General features: G+C 34.0%; 1 protein-coding gene across 1 annotated transcript; it reads left to right on the forward strand.

Moving 5' to 3' along the window:
• Positions 1-1352: 1352 nt before the first annotated feature.
• LOC149177623 (L-gulonolactone oxidase 2-like) lies at positions 1353-11913 on the forward strand. Its single transcript, XM_089423440.1, has 3 exons — positions 1353-1784; positions 2461-2716; positions 11096-11913. Exons 1-3 carry the CDS (start codon positions 1353-1355, stop codon positions 11911-11913), a joined length of 1506 nt encoding a protein of 501 aa, XP_089279566.1.
• The last annotated feature ends 13307 nt before the right edge of the window (positions 11914-25220 follow it).

Genomic DNA, 25220 nt, shown 5'->3' on the forward strand with positions numbered 1-25220 from the left:
CACATTTTGAACTAATAGATATATGTTCTAATTATATTTGGAAGTATCCACAAAAAATTATATATATATAATTATAATATTTAAAATGTTACCTATAAATATAATAATTTCAAAATATATTTATAATTAAAATATTTTATTTTTAATTTATATTTTACCTATTAAAATGTTAATGCACTAAACATATTTAAATTATATATATAAAATGTATTTTACATATTTTTATATAAATATTTTTTTGTTATTAATATTTAAAATAATATATATCAAATAATTTTGAAAATTTTATTAATCAAATTTTTGAAATAATATATATAAAAATATATGTTATTTATTAATCAAATTTTTGAAATAATATATATAAAAATATATATTATTTATTAATCAAATTTTTGAAATAATATATATATATATAAATATATATTATATATAATTAAATTATATATATGAGAGAAATATTTTATTTTTAATTTGTGTTTTAGATATTAAAAATGTTAATGCATTAATTATATATATATATATATATATATATATAAATATATATATATATAATATATATAAAATATGCATTTTATTTATTTATATTAAATATATAGATATTTTTTGCTCTTAATATTTAAAATGTTATATATCACATCAAATCTTTTTTAAAAACTTATTAATAAATTAAAAATTTTCCAATAATATATATAACAAAATATGCTTTATATACCAAAAAAAAAAAAAATATATATATATAATATATAACAAAATATCTTTTATATAAAAAATATATAGATAGATATATATAATCTATATATAATATTTTAATTTTAATTATATTTTACATATTAAAACGTTAATGCATTAATCATATTTAAAAATTAAATATATATATCTATATATATATATATATATATAAAATATAAATAAAATATAATATGCATTTTACAGGTTCATATACAAATATTTTGTTGTGATTAATATTTAAAATGTTATATGCTCAATTAAATTTTTTTAAAAGACTTGTGAAATAAAAATTCTCTAGAAATTGAAATATATTAAAGAAAAAAAATAATGTATGGGATTGTTTTGCGCACCCCCGTGATAGTCAACTTGGGTTCCGGTGTCCGATGGAATTTCAGGCAGCTATTTTGATCTTTTCTGCTTTGTGTCTGTTGGCCTGGATCGCGAATTGTAGCCCTCCCGGTAGCGTGGTTGAATGTTCTGATGGATTTAGCAACTGCACTGTTTCAAATGCTTATGGTGTGTTTCCTGACAGAAGTACCTGCAGTGCTGCCCAAGTCGTGTATCCTTCCACTGAAGATGAGCTTCTGGCCTCCGTTGCCAAGGCCGTTCAGAGGAACCAGAAGATGAGAGTCGTGACGCGCTACGCCCACAGTATTCCCAAGCTGGTATGTCCCGGTGGGGATTCCGGTCTCATTATCAGCACTCGGGATCTAGATGATCATGTTGTATCTGTGGATAAGCCCAACTTGAGGATGACGTTCCAGAGCGGTATAACCCTAAAAAAACTCATTGATGCTGCCGCCACAGAAGGCCTTGCTTTGCCTTATTCCCCTTACTGGTTGGGTGTAACTCTTGGGGGAATACTAGCCACCGGTTCCCATGGTAGTTCTCTGTATGGCAACGGAAGTGCTGTTCACGAATATGTTGTGGGGATGAGATTAGTAGTACCAGCTTCCCCTGCTGAGGGATATGCGAAAGTTGTGAGTCTTACTGAGGCAGACGAGGATCTCAATGCAGCCAAAGTCTCGTTGGGAGTTCTCGGTGTCATTTCCCAGGTACTAATGGCCTAGCAAAACAATTGAAACGAGCTGGATTTCACCAGTGACCATGTTTCATTGTACTATATTCTTTGTTTTTTTATTAATTTTGTTTGAGGTCGGGATTTTTTAGAATTATCAGTTTAAGTTACACAGTATTAATACTAAAATGTTTTAAAAGGAAAAGATTAAATGTATTTATACATAAAATTATAACATAGTGAAAAGAAGTGTAATATTAAATTTCAGTTAAAAATGCAAGCATAAACCAATAATCCATAAAACACCATTAGTATTTATTCCCCATCAATAAACATGTAATTGGAAAGAATTACTATAATCTTAGTATAAAGAGTAATGCATGGTGGCAAATTATTAAGCACTATGCAGTAACAAAATCAATTTTTTTTGTCTTTTCATTGTCCTAGAATAAAATGATATTCACCAAAGTAATATACTAATAATTATATTATGACATGGTTTTTAATATTTACCAAAAGATAATGTAAGAGGCTGACCATCCATTATATACAAAAACATTGCAGGTATTGTGGCTTTATTAAATGCTTCCACTTATCTCATAGTTTGGATAAATACTGCTGCTTAGAAGCTCTCCAAGGGATTCAATAATTTCATGCTGTGATATTTGGATTATTCACATTGAATTTTTAGTATACTATGTTGCGTGATGCAGGTAACCTTGCAACTGCAACCTTTGTTTAAGCGTTCTATCAAAATCGTTCAGAAGGATGATTCGGATCTGGAAAGCATGATTGTGCAGTTTGGCTTGGAGCACGAATTCGGGGATGTTACATGGTACCCTGCTCAAGGAAAGGTCGTCTATCGAGTGGACGATCGAGTACCTGTGAATTCTTCTGGAGATGGAGTAAATGATTTCGTCGGATTTCGATCCACTTCAACTGTTCTACTGGGCATGATCAGGGGATTAGGTAAAGAAAATGACTATGTTTGAATACAGTTAACCATTTTTATTTTTATTTTTTTTCTATTTAATCATTTATTTATTTCTTATATCTTAAATTTCTTTATATGGAACTTAATCGTACATTTAAAAAATAAACGAAACCAAATTCACTCATTCATTGTTTTAGAATTTACAAAAGATGACCCTGACATTATGGAATGTGGTGATGAAATTCTATTATGAAAATTGATTTCATACACAGATGAATCAAATCTGGTGCATATTTATTAACATTTTCTGACCTTAACTGCTATTGCAGATCATAGAATATGATATCTTTAGTTTCATTCATATTAAAAAAAACTCGTTCAACTTCTTTTTGACGGAGAAAAAGGATCGATTAGTGATGAAGATCGGTTTAATGTTCAGGTGACTCAAATTTGGTGTATATTTATTAATATATTCATACCTTAATGGATATTTTTATGTATAAAAGGAAAGGAAACAAATAAAATAAAAAAGATAACAGAGAAGCCCTCACAAACCTGAATCCACATGAACAATATTAAAAAATATGGTTGAAAAACCTTAATTCAAGGGAAAAAATGAGTTCAATGCAATTTTATTAGTTTTTTACTCACCTAGAGACAAAACCCTGCCATGTCCATGGTAGGAATCTCATACTTTCTCAGCCCTTCGTCCATTACACTAAACACATAGCCCACACTTGCTAGACTCTTGTTCCCTTACAATGGCGAGGGAGCTCACACTTGCTCAATCCTTGGCCCTTTTCAATGGTGGGGGAGCTCACATTTGCTCAACTCTTGGCTCCCTAAGCTAGTGAGAGAGCCCACACTTGGTTGACTCTTGGCTCTTTACTATGGAGTCTAATAAGGCTATTTATAGGTTTCTTTCTACCAACTAGAAATAAAGTAATACCATGGGCTACAAAACTATGTGCCCGAAACCACTAACTATATCATTCTTGAGTCAAGGTTAATCTTAACAATCTCCCCCTTAAACTTGACTAGGGAATTGCCATAATAACACTAGGCTTTGGGGTACACAAGCCCACCAAGTCTTAGAAAACTATGTCCAATTACATCATCTTCATTATTATTAATATATTTGTTGATCATTGTTAATAAAACTGTGTCCAATTATAACATCATCTTCATTATTTGATCATTGTTAATACTCCATTGCTTCTTACACTCGTTCCTTTTCTTTCTCCATGTGATACGCATATAACATTTATGTCCATAAAAAAATATCTACCACATTACATAGGTCATTATTTATTATAATAACCATTTCTCTAGAAAATTTACAATTCATGAATCTATTACACAGGCCTCTCCCCGTCAACCACCCACTGTTGCTACAAACTCACCAATAACCACTCAACGTAAATATAAATATTTTGAGAAAAATTATGTCCTCCTTTACTGAAAATTAGAAACATGAAATCCTGCGTGCAAAGTACTATTCCAGCCAGTTTTAATTAAATTTATGTATAGACCACTCACACTTCGTGGTCGAAAATTGTGCAATGTGCAACCAAAATCCGATCATAGGATTTTCGTCAATAGTTTTTTCCTATTTACATGCAATAACAAATTCCCTTTATTTTGACTTCAAAATCCAAATAAAATTTGTTGGTGTAAACTATTCACATTGATCAATTATGATATGACATATATACAAGAAGTAGTGTTTTAAAATAGGAAACTATCTTGGACACAATGAGTTGGTTGAGAAAATATCTCAACCACACACCAAACTAGGGACATATAGATATAACCACTCCTATAAAATAGGAACATACTCCTTTATATAGAAAATCACAACTAAGACAAGTAAAAATTGCATTTTCCAGCAATCTCCCTTAATGACTACTTGTCTTTATATCAATATGCAAAATCTGCATCTGGTCCAGTCTGGTAATTACACCTTGTACCTTGTCCATGCAATTGTCAATGTCCATATAAAGGAACAACCATCTACATAATGCGTGGGTTCCCAACCGCTGCAACCGCCAATCTACTAGGAAGTTCTTCACATACATGGTTCATCCAACCTCTCGATGAACTCTCCCTAAATATAAAATTTCACCTCATTGAGTCTACAACCAATACAAGCCACCCAATTGTATCAATCCCACATGACACACTTTTCTAGGGTGTTAGAACTCTCTAACAAAGTGAACACATAACAAATGGTATGCATGCCTCAAGGGGGTTGCACTCAGGGAGAAATACCATACCATGTGGGTTTATATTGGGGGATATATATTGAGGAAAAATGACATAATATATTAGGAGATATATAGGAGCTAAAGGGTTTTCATATTGGTAGGTATAGGGTATGGCATGCCTCTCTAGGTCTTACAACAGGTACATAAAATATTTCAAGGACCAAAACTAATCATTACAAAACAATATAGATATAACCACTCTTATAAAATAGGAACATACTCTTTTACATAGAAAGTCACAACTGAGACAAGTAGAAATTACATTTTCCAACACTCTCCTTTAATAACTGCTTGTCTCGATATTAATCTACAGGATTTGCATCTAGTCCAATCTAGTAATTACACCTTGTACCTTGTTCATGCAATTTTCAATGCCCATATAAAAAAACAACCATCTACTGGAATGCATGGGTTCCCAACTACTACAATTTCTAGTCTACTAGGAAGTCCTTCATATACATGGTTCATCCAACCTCTCGATGAGCTCCACCTAAATATAAAATTTCACCTCATTGAGTCTAAAACCAATACAGCCCACCAAATTGTATCAATCCCACATGACACACTCTTCCAAGGTGTTAAAACTCTCTAAAAAAGTGAACACATAACAAAGGGTATGCATGCCTCACGGGGGCTTCACTCAGGGAGAAATACCATACCACGTGGGTTCATATTGGGGATATATATTGAGAAAAAAATGACATAATATATTGGGTGATATATATGGGCTAAAGTGTTTTCATATTGGTAGGTATAGGTTATGGCATGCCTCTCTCGGTCTTACAACAGATACATAAAACATTTCAAGGACCACAACTAACCATTACAAAACAATATAGATATAACCACTCCTATAGAATAGGAACATACTCCTTTACATATAAAGTTATAACTGAGACAAGTAGAAATTACATTTTCCAACACTCTCCCTTAATGACTACTTGTATCGATATCAATCTACAAGAACTGCATCTGGTCTAGTCTGGTAATTACACCTTGTATCTTGTTCGCGCAATTGTCAATGTTCATATAAAGGAACAACCATCTACTAGAATGCATGGGTTCCCAACCGCTGCAACTGCCAATCTACTAGGAATTCGTTCACATACATGGTTCATCCAACCTCTCGATGAACTCCCCCTAAATATAAAATTTCACCTCATTGAGTCTAAAACCAATAGGGCCCACCCAATTATATCAATCCCACATGACACACTCTTCCAGGGTGTTAAAACTATATAACAAAGTGAACACTTAAAAAAACGTATGCATGCCTCACGGGGGTTTCACTCAGGGAGAAATACCATACCACATGGGTTCATATTAGGGGATATATATTGAGGAAAAAATGACAAAATATATTGGGGGATATATAGGGGTTATAGGGTTTTCATATTGGTAGGCATAAGGTATGGCATGCCTCTCTGCGTCTTACAACAAGAACATAAAACATTTCAAGGACCACAACCAACCATTACAAAACAATATATGACATGTAGATTTTCTCTAATTACAATATGTGACTCATAATACACCATGATCATGAATCTATTCCAAAAACTCACACAAATATTAACTAGTTGTCCATCATCCTTTAATCACTATTGCTCCTCCTTTACCTCATTTTTTTGAAATTATCCATATCCTCAACATCTTTGTCTTTTTCAATTAAATCTTGGAACTCCATGCTTAACCTATCATTTGTTACAGTCGCAAATTCTAAAAAAATAACTTTACCTAGATTGAGTTAGCTAGACTCAATTAGGCACAATAATTTTATCCATGACTCCAAGAAATAAAAAGTAAATAAACTTTTAGATTGATAAAATATGTAATTTCTCTATGTCTGCCCACAGATGAATTTAAACCTCTATTTGAAAAAAAACAATAACATCACAATTAGCTTTCCACTCAGTTGAACTCCACGTTTCCCACATAAGGAGGCTATTTCATCATTGAAATAGGTTGGAAACAAGCATCCATTTTGGAACAAGGTCTGAGGAAGAAATAAAATCTACTTCAGTTGCAACAACCTTTGCGAAATATAACTTACCCTGCCCATACAAAAGAAAAACCCTCCAGGGCTCTTAGTTTCTGTGTGAATAATTGGGGAAACTTGACAGGTTGGATGACGGCTTCCTGCAAGACCTGCTTGGGACTTTCCAGGCCTGCCACGTCAGTGCACTTGACCGTTCGGTTTGCCGAATTGAGAACTAATCGGAGCATGGCCTGATCCGAATCCTCCCCATCCCATCTTCATTCCCTTTGGATCCTTGCTACTACATTGACAATCAGTAGTCCCCTGTTATTTTAATGCAACAGCGCTTCTATGTATACCCACACGAATCCAACTAAGTCATACCATGTACTTCGAAGAAAAAAAAAAAAGTAAAGTAAAATAACAACTAAATCCCCATCCTTGAATTCAAGCCTCTCATCATCCACACATGAAACAAGAGCAACTTAATTTTAGCCATTCCATCAGACTTATGGCATTCTGCCGACATTTTCAACAATGAGGCATTTTCTTTACAATGCTGTAATAATGGTTGTGCCACACAGTCCCACACAGACCCCATGGTGCCGCTGCCAACCACCTTCACGACCCACATCCCCTCGAGCTACCTTCCACACCAGTCGCTCGTCACACCAATCTTCTTCTTCTGTAGGCAGACTTGACCCAACACAAAGAGGACTGCACATTCATCAGTTCTCAACTTTAGAAAAATATCAAATGGAAAACAAAATCACGCACATACCATTTGTTCTTCTCCAAACTTCAAATGAATCAACAAGCATTGTAGCAAGCACTGTAGGTAGGAGCACGCAACAAACAACATATTTAGCGCCAGGTCCGCATCTTTTAACAATGCTCTTCCAACTCCAGGAGCTCCTCAAGACTCCTGAAGGCAATCTTGACTCCAAACTCTACCTCACGCAAGCTTCAACACAATTCTTGATTGTCTGTCATCTCATCATATGCTGTAATCCAATCACAACAGTCCATTTCATATCAACACAACAGTCCATTTCATATCAACCAAGACACCACCTCCATTGCAAAGCTTTGTGCACGATGACACCCCTTCCACATAGGAAGCAGCATAGGTATGCCGATCAGCCCTCTCAACATTCGTCTTTACAAACTAATTTGCGACACAAAAAAACTTTTCACCACGCATTGTAAACATTTCATTCCTGACCAATGGCATATCCCTTGTGCTAAATTACAATATGCGGGCCTCCTCGGTGGCCAGCTTTGGATCTGTAATCACACTCGCGGATTACTGACTTTGATCAATAGACAAACTAAAACTAAAACAAAATATACTCTCTCTTATTTCCCTAGTACCAGGAGGGGCCAAGGTCTAGGTCCATATCGGCTCTGATACCAAGATAAAATTTGATAGTGTAAACTATTCACAATGATCAATTATGATATTACATATATCCAAGAAGTGGTGTTTCAATATAGGGAAATTATCTTGGACACACAATTAGTTGGTTAAGAGAATATCTCAACCACACACCAAACTAGGGACATATAGATATAACCAGTCCTATAGAATAGGAACAAACTCCTTTATATAGAAAGTCACAATTAAGGCAAGTAGGAATTGCATTTTCCAACAAATCCTAGATATTTCTCACTACCCTCATCATGGTAGTGCCTAGGGTTTTTCGACTTCTATTCTTAGCTTTGGCCTTCACAACAAAATGGATTTACATAATGTCATTATTGTGCACTTAGCCCACCCTAGTGTATTAGGTATCTAGCAACAACTAAAAGAGGTCAAATCTTTTGAGGTGCAAACCTCTTTTCGTGTGGAAAATTTGAATAAAAAGTTTACACGATAAATTTCATCCATTTAAAAGCTGACTATATATATATATATATATATATATATATATATATATATATATATATATATATATATATAATGGATTTATAGATCAAATTTGTCATGTGTAATTTTCCATTTTTAAATTGTATTTTTGAATTTATAAAATGGATTCAAAGTCTTCAAAATTTATTTGGAAATTTGGATTGTGTACACTACACAACTTAAACTTGCAATTCAAATATATCTTTTCTCTATTTCAAACAAAATTGACCAATAAAGTATAGAAAAAAAACCATAATATAAAATAATTTGAAGTAGTGATATTACTTAAAATGTTTAATAATATTTTTTTTCAATTACTTTATATTTTGTATATATAGTTTCCTCTAATCATATATAATATATCATATATTTTTTAATACATTAATTTGACACTAAAAATTAGAATTAATTGAATTAAGTATCTCTTTCTAGTTGAATTTTTTTAATTTTAATTACCCTTCTAGCTTTCAAATATTTTCTTATCATGAACTCTAAAAATATTATGTCATTTGCATTATCTTCATATACATATCTATGATTTTGAGATTGAAATAAATTACTCAATATAAATATTTAAAAACATTAATCAAGTCATGTATTGAAATATTTTTACGTTTATTTAAGCGATGCATTGGAATATTTTTTATACAACATTTTCATGTTCAAATTTGAAATATAAGTGTTTTTTAAATTTGAAATATGAGTGTTTTTTTTTTTTTTTTTTACTTTATATCACAAGATTTTGATATTTTATTGAACACCTAAATATTTGCTTTAGGATGGAGAGAAAAAAACAAATTGCTCTTCATTCTCTTTCTACAATATCAACTTGAAGTTGAACACTCGCATAATTAAAAATCTCTCTCATATACTAAAAAAACTTCTGAGCTCAATCACAATCAATGCAAACACCATAACTATGAGTTAATCCACAAATAGACAATGTTCAATCCTCTCTTACACATTCCAACTAAGTTAGACACTGGCCCACACCCTCTTATGAATTGATAGACACTTGCACAATAGTCACTCTTCAAAGCGGAGTCCAAATGGTCACTCTTCCAAGCAGAGTTCAACTAGGGAGTCTTATAGAAGCCTTAAATAATCTCAGAGCTCGTAGGTCCATTGCCCTCCGAGTTCTCTTAGAATTCTCTTTGGTACTATATAAATAATATAAGTTTACATCAAATTTTTACAGAGGTAATAGTAATTACAACAAAATATGTTAAAGTGTGTAAATTTTTTTTTTAAGTTTTAATTATGTCTTAGATATTTCTATATTAAGAAATGTGTATTTCAATATCTATATTAAGTAATTTATTTCAATATCATTTTTTTCATATGTGCTTTCTAATTACAGAGCTTCTCTATAATATATTAATAAAGTATTAATAATGAAAATATTCCATGTATATATATAAAGAGAGGGACAAAGTCATTACTAATATGAGGGAAACATTTATTTAAAGATATATCAATAACAAAATAACATTTTAATGTATACAATGTAAGTTTTAAATAAAATATTTCAATCTTTATCTTGAATCAAATATTTCCAGGTCATATATATATATATATATATATATAAAACATAAAACAATTTAAAGTAAAAAAATCTTGATGATTAACACATTTCGTTATTTGAGATTCTTTTATACTCAACCAGAAATTGATACATGTCATATATATAAAAATCACCGTAGATCTATCTTAACCTCAAATTTATCAAAAACACAAATAGATCAAAGCTCTTCTCATACTAACTTTTTTCAAATTTTATATTTTACAAAAAAATTACATCTCCAAAATTTTTATCTATCTTAATACTTCATTACTCCCATATTAAAATAAATCTATGTTAATCTTAATACTTCATAAATCCCATATTAAAATAAATCTAGGTTAATCTTATTACACACATTACATGTACCATTAAAATTTAATAAAAAATAACGTTCTTCCAGATCACTATTCAATTAAAAATTATGATTAAATTTATTAAATATAAAAAAATTGTAATTATCTATATTATTAAATAAAATGTTCTCACATAATTAACTTTCAACTTTAATATTATTTTTTAAATTTAAATCTATTAATATTCATTAACCACCTAAGTCGGATAGCCAGATTAGTATTATTATATTATAAAACTCTTTAATGCTGTCATACTGCAATTATAGTTTCATAGAGTTGCATCTTGGCTCTACTAAAATCGTGGAAGGATGTACATCTAATTACATAAACCATGATTTTACAGAAGAACTTGATGAAGCTACGGATGGCGCTGACAGCAAGTGCCTTCGGGCACTCATTCAGGTATCTACCATTCTAGGAGAAGGTACAGGTCTGGAGAACAACAATGTTAGCTTTTCAGGATATCCAGTAATTGGATATCACAATAACATGCAAGCTGCTGGTTCGTGCCTGCGCAGCCCAGAGGACGATCTCCTAACAGCGTGTCCATGGGATCCTCGGATCAACGGATTATTCTTCTTCGAGGTCGGATTCAGTATCAGCATGTCCAAGATTGGACAATTTCTTTCCGACGTAAAGAACCTTCGGGACACCGTTCCGAGCAGCTTGTGTGGGGTTGAGTTGTACTATGGTTTTCTTATGCGTTATGTAAAAGCTTCCAGTGCTTATTTGGGAAAAGAAGAGGATTCAGTAGAAATCGACATGACGTACTATCGGGCCAAGGATCCCAACACTCCTAGACTGTATGAAGATGTGTTGGAGGAAATTGAGCAAATGGCGCTCATGAAGTATGGAGCTCTGCCTCACTGGGGAAAGAACCGAAACGTTGCCTTTGACGGGGTCATCAAAAAATATAACAAATATGGTGCCTTTCTATCAGTGAAGAACAAGTTGGATCCTAACGGACTTTTGTCCAGTGAATGGACTGACGATGTTCTGGGAATAGGGAAGGCGGGAGTGATCATATGGAAGGACGGATGTGCTCTCGAAGGACTCTGCGTCTGCTCAGAAGATGCGCATTGTGCTCCTGCAAAAGGTTACTTTTGCCAACCTGGCAGAATCTACAGCGAAGCACGCGTTTGCAGATTACAGGGATCTTGATATGAAAATTGTCCGCAGATTACAGGGATCTTGATATGAAAATTCTGAAGTAATGCTTTTATGCGTGTTAGATGTATGGTATAGGTTGTGATGGTAAGTTGTAACGGTGAGTTTATTGGAATTAAGTTTTACAAATTGTATTGGAATTAAGTTTTACAAATTGTATTAGCTATTGTTAGCATGGTTGGTTTAAGTCTGTTTTATAGATTTATTTTTCTTTAATTTTATTTTATAAAAGTTCGGGATATAATCTTATATAGGTGTAATTTCTTATATTTTATTTTATAAAATTTGGGATATATTCTTATATATGTAATTTTTTATAAGATCAATAGATATAGTGTAATAACTATTTATGGACATTTTTTTGGCATGTTTCCCAGCACAAAGCATAACCATCTTCCACTAGTGGTGTTAGTGGGACTTGAATTCTGTATTTTTAATGTTATTTATGTATAAAATAAATAAATTATTGAGTTTAGAAGGACAATTTAGACTTTAGTATGAGGGTGATGGGTGATTCCATGCTTCAATATGAAGTTGTCGTGTGTTATATTTATTTATATATATATATATATATATATATATATATATATATTCTAAATAACAATATTAATAAAGAATATACAAGTTTGCTTGATAATAATTATGGAAATATGTCGAGTTCAGTTAGTTGATATTACAACCTACTATGAAGAAGATGTACACATCTTTTACTCTCACACTCAGTGGTTAATAAATTAACCTAATTTATATAAAATTTATATAAAATTTAGAAAATGATACAGTAATTAGAAATAAAAATAAAAATATCATATTTTCCATCTTAAGTATTTAAAATATATAAATATTTGGTTTGAATATCAATACCAATAAATTTATTTTAATATCAATTATATATATGTTAACCACAAAAAATATTTTAGTCCAAGAAAAAAAAGTAATTGAAAGTAAAGAAATTCAATTACTTACTATAAGAATAATAAAATGAAGCTGTATAATTAATAATAATATTAATAATATTCATTTACCTCGATTGGGATGTGAGCTGACAGTTAAGCACTCAAACAAGGGAGTAATGGTCTGTACCACAGCCTCCCACACAGTCAAGGTGATGGGTGCAATGGCCCCTTGCATGATGGCATGTAGTGTATATGGGAACTGTGGTAGCGGGAATAAAGACAATGTTGGTTTTAGTAATAGTGGAGGGAAGACTGGTATTGAACGGAACGATTGAGAACGAGGAGAATTGTGCAATGGCCAGTTCTGTGGCACCACCAATAACAACAAGCCTACCGACTGTGCGCGAATGTTAAAGGGTATGTACTTAGATATATCTTTGCTCTTGTAATGTTGACTTACTCTAGTTTTTGTTTGGGGGAGAGCTACAAAATTAAGAAGCGTTGGGGGCGTAGGCTGGTTGCATATGCTTGGTTCTATGTTTGTCTCTTGCACTCGTTTGGCACACTCCCCATTTCTCTTTACTTTGAAGTTCTCCTTTCCTGTATGAAAATTATGTTGGCACTGGACATAGGGCCTAGTTTTGCAGTTCGTAGGAGTCCTGCTTGTAAAGCTAAGAAGATGGGCCTTGGGGGTAGAGTTGGCCAAACCACTTGCATTCTGGGCGGTAGACTCTGCTTTAGGTCTATGTGTAGCCGTAGAGAGATAGGTAGCAACCTCGGCATGAGGGAGAAGGTTAAGACTTACGGCCAAGAAGTTTCACGAGGGCATGGGATTGGCTATAGTAGGCAGATTGGCGATGGCAACGTCATCGGGCTTAGGGCTGGGTGGATGATTAAGTCTGTTCCTCCTCTCGTGTCCTAGGCAGAGGGTAAAGGATATGCTAGCCAAGGTTGGTGTACGGCTGGTAAGTGGCGACGCTTACCAACCTAGAACTGGGGAGAAGAAACAAACCAAATTAAAACTAAGAGGAGGTGTCTGAGGCGAAGTGTAACCGCTAGTGCTAGTCATGGGTCATCCCCCTCTAGGGAATTGACCTATGACCCCGAAAGGTCGAGAACTGCAACTGACAGGGGAGGCTCTAAGAAAGGCAGGTTGGTGCATGTTAATCCTACAAACTGTGTGAAAGCTCCCTGTTGTATTTTGTTGAATTCTAACTAGATTACAGTTTGTTGCAATGAACATGGTTGGGTCAGAGAAACCATGGAACATCCTGCAAAAAGCCGTGGTCATGGAAGGAGGACCCAAGCGGCCAGGAAGGACATGGAACCAGGAACATCTGAGGGACGCAAAGGCAGGAAATCTATTGAAGGGCTAATAAGTGAAGTGATAGTTGCCTACCGTGAAGGCACAAATGAGGAAATTTGCAAATTGTTAGAAGATTGGGAGGAAGAAGTGAAGCAGGAGAGTGAGATAGACACAGAAATGGTGGATTGGAGAACACTTGTCCCAAATCCTCGAAACATGAATGGTAGAATCACTCAATTCAAGTAAAACCTCTACCCATACTAGTTGATGAAAAGCATCTTGGGTAAGGCTATGGAATAGATTTTGGTGGGCATGACTTTCACTGTCCAAGGCATGTTGAATTGTAAACAGTAATTCCAGAAGGTGCACTTCCAACTACACAAACAGAATGTTTGACTTGGCCGAATTGAGAGGCATCTGCCTTGTATCTTGGAATGCCAAAGATCTAATGGATGTGGAATCCACTTCTACTAAGAAGCATGACTAGCTAGTCTACGTTTATGGTTTTGTTTATATATGTGGATAGCTTTTACATTTCCTTATGAAAATATATATGTATGTAGATCTCTAAAGTATGAACAAGAATCTGAAACTCATATATCTTGGATAGAAAGATTAATTTTTTTTTTTGTTTCTGGATGGCATACAATGTGGATAGGTGGCCAACATACTTGGTTTCCCATTGGGCAAGTTGAGGCCACCTAACCAGTCTATGTGGTGTAAATTTTCTTTATAATTAATGAAGGAGGATCTACCAAACTTTAAAAAAAAAAAAAAAAAAATATTAAGATGCAATTAAAAATATAATAGTAAAAAGAAAAGCTTTTACATTATATAATGTGGTTCATAAATAAAATATTGCACTATTCATATAAGTGCAATATTTTGATATAAACTATGTATATATTACATATAGTTAAAAAAAAATTACAATGTGTATATTATATAAAATAATTGAAAGAAAATAATTTTCCTCATTAAAATATTTCAAATAATATCAAAATTTTACATTTTATTTGTTTTTGGTATAATTTTTGTGAAATTTTTTTAAAATCCAACAAAAATTTGACCAAATGGCATGTTTTTAAGGAATTAAATGTATTTATGCATTTGAAAACGGAATTTATAGATAATGATTTTATAACACTCGTTTATGCTAACACAGAAACCACATTAATCTTACCAACATCAATCTAAATAAAAGACAAACATTTACATCGACATATGTAACATTTACCATATCAAATCATATAAGAAAAATAAGGATCCATGAATTATTTCCAAGGTCCTATTGTATAGTAAGGATTCATAACCCAATACTATGCTAACACGGGGACGCATTCTAATATTGAGTGTTTACAATATTATTTCAATGTTCAAATCGTTTGATATTGTTTCCCACGCTAAGGTTTAAACACATTTATACATTCATTTAAATATACATAGCAGTGGTATAGTATGGATTCCGAGACAGCTGGAAAATTCTCGAAACCTGCCTGGTGTTGACACCTGAGCCCTAGTTCGTCGTTAATATTCTAATGATCGGACGAATCTGGTGAATGAGGAGGTGGTTAGGGTATTACCCCCTCCCAAACACTCGATCCACGTTTCATTTGTTGTTGTGCTGAGATGGAGATGAAGCTGGTCTACCCTGAAACTCCATGTTGTCAGTCACCTGCAACTCTAGCTTCTAGAACCTGTGCTCTTGGCTTGGCGACAAGTAACCCATTTATAAGAATGGTTGTCAGGCGTTGAGGGTTTTCTTTCATCTATACGTCTCCTTGAACCCATTTGTTCTTTTTACAGTTGCTCGAGCTTCCCTTTTAGCTGCTATGGAGTCGCACCCTACCTTCCCACAAGTAATTCCGCAAATTGGGTTCTTTGTTTTATTCCATCCTTTTATATATATATATATATATATATATATATATATATAACTAAATGGGTTTTCCTCACAGGTTGTGGTTGGGATGCCTGTTGCCCTTCATTTGATAGGTAAATGATTTTGTTGTACTCAAGCATTTCCCTTCTCATACTGTCAACTTTCGTGGATGTTTTATTTCTGGTTACAATTATATAATCCTAACAAAGTCCCCTCTGGCATGTGGTCTTTGCATCTACATCGCTTGTCTTCTATTCTTATCTGGGATTCGATGCAACCTCTCCCCTGAGGAGGGTAGCTCACCCCTAATTCCTTTACTCCAGGTACTCCTGAAAGTCGTGAGTGTTTAACCCTGGCTATGGTTTTATCGCACTAAACATGCCACTCTCACTGACAGCTCTGTGTTGAATTTGGGGTCGATGGCCCTGTAGGGTCAGGGTTGAAAAAATGTTGTTTAGTATAACCATGAATATGAATGTATTTTTTGTTTACAGAAATTCTACAAGTTTTTCTTTATATAATTCTATTATTTCACTTACCCAGAAATATACTGCTTATACCGAGGGTTTACTCACCTTCTAACTGTTCAATGCAGCTAAACTGTGCATGACCTATTTGTCTTCTAGGTTTTACTTCTATCATGACTGTACATGAAGGAAACTATTATTCCATAATACCACTCTGTTCACTTCTTTGGCTTCTATTTAATTTCTTGGTTTGTGGCATGCAGTTATTGCAAATATGTTATAGAGGTCTTTTCCAGGTACTATCCCTGCTTAACTGTTAGCAACACTGATACCACCAAAAGCTAAATCGTTGGTTTGCTATTATTTCTGAAATAATGGGTCTCGGTTTCGAGCCTTACATGGCAATCTTATCTTATAAAATTAGGATTAGAGTATTGTTATTTTCCTACAATATATTGGTCGAGGTCTTCAGCTTGTTTAAACTACTCTTGGCATCGTTATTTGTATTCAAATTTATGCTTTGGAAAATAAATATGTTTTTGTTACTTGCAATATGTATTTACTTTGAAATTTCAGTGGTTTTCCTTCTTTTTAATAACTATTCAATTAATCAATAAATACCAATACGCTGTCAGAACAAATTGTGGTACCTTTGGGACCAGTTCATCGACCTTCAGGGTAAACTATTGTCTGGATGTTGGACTGTCCTGGATAGAGTCATAGACTCCTGGCTTTGAGACTAACCAACATTCCCTTAGCTACTACATAAGTCCTACAACAATAAGTAACTTTCTGTTTCCTTGAAAAGAATCACCACATCAAGCCATTCATGATTTCCAAATTCTTAATATAATAAACATAATCTTATATTTTCATGTATTACAACCCTTTTTGCGCAAAAATCCTATTCTTATTTTTCATGAATGATGCTTGAACACAATAAGAATTTCCTCACAAAACTTTACAATCACAAAACTTTACAATCTCACCGAGAGAGAGATATGAACCAAGAATTAGATTATTCATTGTCTATCAAGCCAATTGTCCTACATAAAATATTCAGAACTACTGGCAAGACTTTAAATACAGAAAAACAATAAAGATGTAGATAAATTATATGCTTTTTTGTGCGTTTCTTGTTATAGCTATCTTTAGAAGACTATCCTCCCAATCACGACTAGGAAATAACGTCTATACTCTCCCCCGAGCTCCTTGCTCCAAGTAGTTCTTTAATTTGTAATATCAAGATATCTCCTGTAAACCTCAAGATTGGTCAGTCCAGTTCAGGCTATCTTTCCAGCCTAGTAGTATAAGGGATTCCATTGGTATGATTCCATATCAAAAACTCTCGTATGCCCAATATTACTCTACCTACTATAGATATCGTTGCTCCTTTAATGAGGAAAAAGGAAATCAGAGAAAAAAAACCAACCTCTTCCTCTCCTTCTCCCCCAGGAAAAGAAAGGAAGATCATAACTATTTTCTTTTAACTGTTTCCAATTATTTGGAGGTTCTTGGAAATTACTCCATGATTCTTCCTATGATTAGTTTTTTTACACAACTTTATTATCTTTTAAATATTTACATATTAGTTATTCCTTTACTAGACGCTTTCCGAGTCTTATGTTCAAGTATAAATTCAAATGTTTTTGAAAGAAATAAGTAAAACAAAAAGTTATTGTAGTAATTGATGTAACGAGGGGTGTTACATCTCCCCCTGAATGAAACACCATCCTTGGTGTTTAATCCATCCCTTTGGAATAATCTAGGATAAGATTTAAGTATAAAGTCCGTGTCTTCCCAAGTAGTTTCCTCCGAGCTAAAGTGCTTCCATAGCACTTTAGCCTTGGTGATGGCTCACCTCCGTAATGTTATTTCTCTCTGCTCGAGGATACGTAAAGGATCTGCCAGGAATTCTTCGTCCAACACGACCTGCATCACAATTTATAATTTAGCATCAGTCTATGATTAACGTATACATTAAATGTTGAAATAAGAAATTTGTTTCTTAATTACCAGCACTTCTTTCTCGTTAATCACATTTCTATGATCATACACATATTTTTAACAAAAACACATGGAATACATTATGAACTCAAATGTGACTAGGTAATGCCAACCAATAGGATACTTGCCTGATTCTTTCCAAGATTTCAAAAGGTCCACAATATTGAGGTGACAGTTTGGCATAACTGCCCCATCAGAAGGTGCTTATTTTCTGTTTGACTCTGATGTAGACATGATCCCCTACTTGGTATTATTTATATCTTCTCTTTTATCTGTGTATGCCTTCTGCTTGTCTTTGGAAACCTTTAAATTCTAGCGAACCTTTCTTACCGCTTGTTCCATTTCTGCTCACATGTCAGGCCCCAACACTAGTTTATCCTCGGGGTTATACCAATCGATAGGCACTCTACATTTTCTTCCATATAAAACCTCAAAAGGACTTGTCTTTAAGGATTCATGGTAGCTATTATTACAAGAAAACTCAACTAAGTGGAGATATTTTTCCCACTTGGTTGGTTGTTGCATTACATACATATGCAACATATATTCCATTACCTGATTACCACGCTCAGTATGTCCATCAGTCTGAGGGTGATAGGTAGTAATGAATTGAATTTGTGTACCCAAATCCATGAAAAGGGCTTTCCAAAATGTTGATGTGAAATTTACATCTCTGTCTGAGATCACCACCTGAAGTATCCCATGTAATCGGAATAATTGCTTCATAAATATATCTGCAATTTCAACAACTTTAAATTTGGATTTAATCGGCATAAAATGAGTTGATTTACTCATTTTATCTACTACTACCAAGATAGAATCATTTTTCTTCTTAGTTCTTGGTAAACTAGTAACAAAGTCCAAAGTAATAGTGTCCCACTTCCACTCAAGTATGGGTAGGGGATGAAGTAATCTAACAAGGTGAAATTCTTTGCCTTTACTTGCTAGCATTCCATACATTTTTCCAATTATTTTGTAAGATATTTTATCATTCCTTACCAGAATTATTCCAGTTTAACTGCAAAGCAATTTTTTATAGTCATGGTGGGCCCAATAAGGGTTCTTGTGAAACTCATCTAACATGAATTGTTTGATAGTGATTTGACTGGGAACATATATCCTACCTATGAAGGTTAACAATGTATTCATTTTTTATACTTTACTCAATTTGTTTATTAAAGTTTTGTACTTGTCCTTCTTGCTTCCATAGGAATCTATATTCAGGGTCCCATTGAGCAGCTTCTTTAATTTTTGCACTAAATTTAGTCTTCATTCGACTATACAAAATCTTGTATACACAATGTGTCTTTCTTCATAGTGCATCAGCCACTCGATTCTCGGTACCTTTAAGGTGTTTTATCTCAAACTTGAATTCGCTCAGAAAAGTAGTCAACCTAGCTTGACGAGCGTTCAAATTAGGCTGGTTAAAAAAACTTGATAAACTATTGTGATCAATCATTAAAATAAATTTATTTCCCAAAAAATAATGTCACCAAACCTTTAATGCATGAAATACTGCAGTTAATTCCAAGTCATAAAACACATATTTCATTAAATTTGGAATTATACAATGGATCTAGAATTTCAAAATAACCAGAAAACTCAATTGTAGTGTTGCACCTATAATAATTGATTTCCAAATTTAATTAAATATGCATTATAATGAGAGTATCGTTGTTTGTGTTCCTTTAACTTACGAGATTCATAATATATCACCTTTCCCTCCTACATCAGTACTCCTACAACTCCTTCTTGACTTGCATCAGTGCATACTGTGTACTGTTTTTCTGGATCTCCTACCTTTAATATAAGGGTGGTGGTTGATGGATGTTTCAATCGCTCAAAACTTTGCTGACACTTGATTGTCCTATTAAAAGCTTTCCCCATTTTTTGAAGTGAAGTTATAGGATAAAACATCTTAGAGAACCCTTTTATAAAATGATTGTAATATCCTACCAGCCCCATAAAATATCGAATATCAACAACATTTTTAGGGACAAACCATTCCATGATGGTTTAGATCTTTTCAGGATCCACCACTATGCCCTATGATGAAATAATAGGTCTTAAATATTGAATCTGGTCTTTGTAAAAATCACATTTGATGTGTTTAGAATAAAGTTGATTGTCCCATAAGGTTTGCAATACTATCCTCAAATGTTTCTTATGGTCCTCCATATTATTTGAGTAGATTAGAATGTCATCGATAAAAATCAAAACAAACGTGTCTAAATATAGATGAAATATACCATTCATGAGACTCATGAAAGTAGCAGGGTCATTGGTAAGCCCGAAGGGCAATACCACGAACTCATAATGACCATAGATAGTTTGAAATGTTGTTTTATAAGTGTATTCATCTTTAATATGAATCTGATGATATCCAAAACGTAAATATATTTCTGAGAACACACTAGCTCCCTTGATCTGATCAAATAGATCGTAAATACGGGGTAGGGTGTATTTCCTCTTAATGGTGACCTTATTTAACTGTCTATAATCAATACATAATTTCAATGTACCATCCTTTTTTCGTACAAAAAGTACATGTGCTCCCCAAGGGGACACACTTGGTCGTATGTAACCTTTATCTAGAAGCTCTTGCAGCTACATCTTGAGTTCTGTTAACTCAGGTATATTCATACGATAAGGGGTTTTGGACATAGGGGTTGCTTCTGGACCTAATTCAATGGTAAAATCAATATCTCGTTTAGGATGCAGCCCAGGTATTTCCTTTGGGAATACATCAATGAATGCTTTAATTATTGGTAGTTTTTCCACGGAAGGAGTCTCATCCTTAGAGTTAGTATAACCCACTTGTACGACATAAATGTGACAACCCCTCGGGATACATTTTCCTAGATGGTTGGCTGTGATTGGTCATAATTTAAAAACTCTTTTGATCGCCAGAATGTCTCGTTTAAGTCCCTCTTCATAGACGAAGCTAATAGTTTTTGGTTTGCAATCCACTACGGACCAATATTTTTCTAACCAATCCATTCCGATCATTACATCATATGAACCTAAAGGTAATATATTTGGGCCCATTTGAATATGTTGTTCTCCTATTTTAATAGGACAATTTTCAATCTTAGTTTTTACTCTCGGCTTACCTCCTATAGCTAATTGCACCAACCATGGGTTTTTGAATTTCATCACTTGTAAATGAAAATTTTCCACTATTTTTGGACTAATGTAACTGAGACTTGCACCTCGATATACCAAAATATAAATAGAATGGATGGATATATTACCTTCTAGTTATACCATGGTGGGCAAATATTTTACTTGATTATCATCCAAAGTTGCATTTATTCTAGGCATGCTTCTAGCTGTATCACCCACTATGGAGGCTTCATGCACATTAGTACATGCTCAGTGCGTGCACGATGATGACAATTATTATAGTAATAGGGTTCTTCACATCCCCAACATTGGAGAGGGGGTTGGTTGTTTTTTGGTTTGTTTACTGCCTCAGTCTACTTGTTTTCAGTTTGTCCACCAGCTTTCTATGGATTACTTCTACTAAACTTGGTCTAAGGTCTCCTGCAACTGTTTGGAAATCCTTTATGTCCTCTTTTAAAGGACCCATGCTGATTTCCATCTCCCTTTTGTCTCATTTACTAGTAACATATTCTAGCCTTCTGAACTACCTCATCCATTGTTTTTGGGTTATCAAATTTCGACTTTTCCCTCATAAGGGTAGGTAAACAATTAGTGAACCAATGCACCTTCACCTTCTCTTCTTGGATATATGGAATGCATCTCAGTAGAGAGGTAAAATGGGTTACGAACTCATTCATTGTTAACTGACCCAACCTTAAATAATGAAATTCCCTTGCCTTCTTCAAATAGAATCGTTCTGATAGATACTTTTCTTTAAAATGTTTTTTGAATTCCATCCAAGTCACTTCCTGCGCCTCTATTTTCCAGACAATTTTAAACTCTTCCCACCATAAGGTGGATTTACCTTGTAATTGGTCTATTTCCAAATCAAGCATTAGGATTTTCACCATACTTGTAGATGTGGAAGTATTTATTCATATTAATCAACCAAGATTCAATTGCTTCCTCAACCTCATCGTCAAAGTTTGATGGTTTTATCTTCTTTAATTCCCCTTACAATTCAATTTTCTGCCTTTTATTTTCTTTTCCTTCAGAAACATTTTCAAATCTTGTTAGGCCCCTATAATACTATTGATTCCCCCATTACTATTGTCATTGTAGCCCTTATTGTTATTATTGTTCCCCTAGTATCCCCATATTATTACTAGTGTGCCCCATAGAATCCCACTATTATTATTGTTGTGCTCTTATATTATTATTGTTATGTCGGCTTTGATTATATCGTGACCCCTTAGAATCCTATATATAGAAAGGAGGTTTAGTCATTTGTATCATCCAAGAATTCTTCATTTGTGTAATGTAAAGGAGGTTTCCCCCTTGAAGATGCTAATTTTGAAGTCGTTGATCTATCTTTTCTATCCTTTTGTGAGCTAGTTCATAACATTTGGTATTAAAGGCTTTGGATTCTAGGGTTTCGTTGCTCCAAACAAGTCATCGTGGAATTTTCACTATAACATTTTTCTATGATGTTTTAGAATCTGAAAAAAAACCCATTTGATCCTAAATCGTTCAGAACCTTGGGTCTGAATGTCAAATCTTGTCTTGCTATATTTTCAGAGAGATGATCTGAGGAAGTTAGGGTTTTTGCAAGGTCAAGAATTCCATCGCAACTTCCCGAGTGCACCTAGCTTTCCATGTTTCATGTTTAAAGAAGGTTATAGGTGACAAGCTCCCAGTTCAAACAATATTGCCAGAACTTGATGAGGAAGGAAAAATAGTATTGGAGCCTGAAGCAGTCATAGAAACAAGAACTTGAGAACTACGAAATTGATCAATTTCAGAGTATCTCATCAAGTGGAAGAACTTATCTGCTAAAGATTCCACATGGGAGGATGAGAATTTTACAAAAGCATCCAAAACTACTCAAACATTTAGGAAAGCACTTTTTTGAAGGACAGTGGCATGTTAGGTCCCTATAATACTAGTGATTCCCCCATTACTCTTGTCATTGTAGCCCTTATTGTTATTGTTGTGCCCTTATATTATTATTTTTATGTCAACTTTGATTATATTATGACCCCTTAAACTCCTATATATAGAAAGTAGGTTTATTCATTTGTATCATCCAAGATTTGTTCATATCTGTAATATAAAGGAGGTTTCTCCCTCGAAGAGGCTGATTTTGAAGTCATTGATCTATCTTTTCTATATTTTTGTGAGCTGGTTCATAACAGATCTTCCCTTAGATTCTGCATGACCTTCCTTTTGTCTAAAGGTATCGGTCTTGTTCCCCTTGCTAGAAATTGGGTTGGGCTCTCACTGGTTTTGTTTATTAGATAATATTTTCAAAATCCTTTCGTGTTCCTATCTTAATTTTTCATTATTAGCCCTTAAATTACTCATTTCATCTCACAGCTGCTGAATAGTTTCTAGTAGTGCAACATTTTCTTAACAAGACTCTTCTCCCAACTATATCCACATTTCTAGATTGTCCTCACCATATGATGCCTTTGGTCGGGTTAGGGGTCCAACTCCTCTTCGCATATTTCTCCTGATTTATTTCTTCATTTCTCTTTGTGCATGAATATAATAATGGTTTCTTAGTTGCCCATGACTAGCCACAGTATTGAAACCTTGGATATGATACCACTTGAAACACTCATCTATGCTAACAAAAAATCCACATTAATATTAACAACATCAATTTAAATAAAAGACAAACCTTTACATGGGCATATGTAACATATCAAATCATATAAGAAAAATAAGGATCCATGAGTTATTTCTAAGGTCCTATTGTATAGTAATGATTCATACCCCAAGACTATGCTAACATGGGGACGCATTCTAATATTAAGTGTTTATAATATTATTTCAATGTTCAAATAGTATGATATTGCCACCTTACGCTAAGTTTTAACACATCTATGCATTCATTCGAAGATACATAGAAGTTTTACAGTATGATTTTCGGGACAGCTGGAAACTTCATGAAACCTACCTGGTGTTGACACCTTGGCCTAGTTCATCATTGATGTGCTAATGATCGGATGGATCTGGTGAATGAGGAGGTGGTTAGGGTATTACCCCCTCCCAAACCCTTGATCCATGTTTCATTTGTTTTTGCGCTGGTATGGATATGAAGCTAGTCTACCCTGCAACTCAATGTTGTTAGTCACCTCCAACTCTAGCTTATGGAACCTTCACTCCTTGCCTGGTGATCGGTAACTCATTTATAAGAATGGTTGTCAGGCGTTGAGGTTTTGTTTTTCAACTATACTTCTCCCCAAACTTTTTTTTTATTTGTACAGTTTCAGGAGCTTCACTGTTAGGTTCTATGGAGTTACGACCTACCTTTTGTCGATGGTGCTCGATCGGCCAACATGTCAGTGGATATCACCAGTAAGGAATCCTAACTAGAACTTTAACTGTTTGGAGTAGGAGTCCCAGCAGTGGGTAGTACGGTATCGCCTTGACTATGGTTTCGTCCAGAGGTAAGTAAGATGTACTTGTTGGAAGCAAGGATGTGACCCTGCAACAAGTCAAGGAAGGTGCATGAAAGGCCCTAACACATAGAATGGGAGAAGAGTGTGCCCCTTAGAAGCCTGTGATAGAATGCAACCTCAAAGGGAACACACACACTGAAAGGCATCACAAGATGGAAAGCAGGATAACCG

This window comes from Pinus tabuliformis, chromosome 4_1 (genome assembly GCF_031772625.1).
Source record: "Pinus tabuliformis cultivar Carrire ecotype Pingquan chromosome 4_1, CPIR1, whole genome shotgun sequence".
NCBI lineage: Eukaryota > Viridiplantae > Streptophyta > Pinopsida > Pinales > Pinaceae > Pinus > Pinus tabuliformis.

Excerpts from the sequence above, each read along its gene's own strand:
- LOC149177623 (XM_089423440.1), top strand. The coding sequence starts at position 1,353 with ATGAGAGTCGTGACGCGCTACGCCCACAGTATTCCCAAGCTGGTATGT. Across the intron at positions 1,785-2,460 it reads TTCTCGGTGTCATTTCCCAG|GTAACCTTGCAACTGCAACC; the intron begins GTACTAATGGCC and ends TGCGTGATGCAG. Across the intron at positions 2,717-11,095 it reads GGGCATGATCAGGGGATTAG|AAGAACTTGATGAAGCTACG; the intron begins GTAAAGAAAATG and ends ATGATTTTACAG.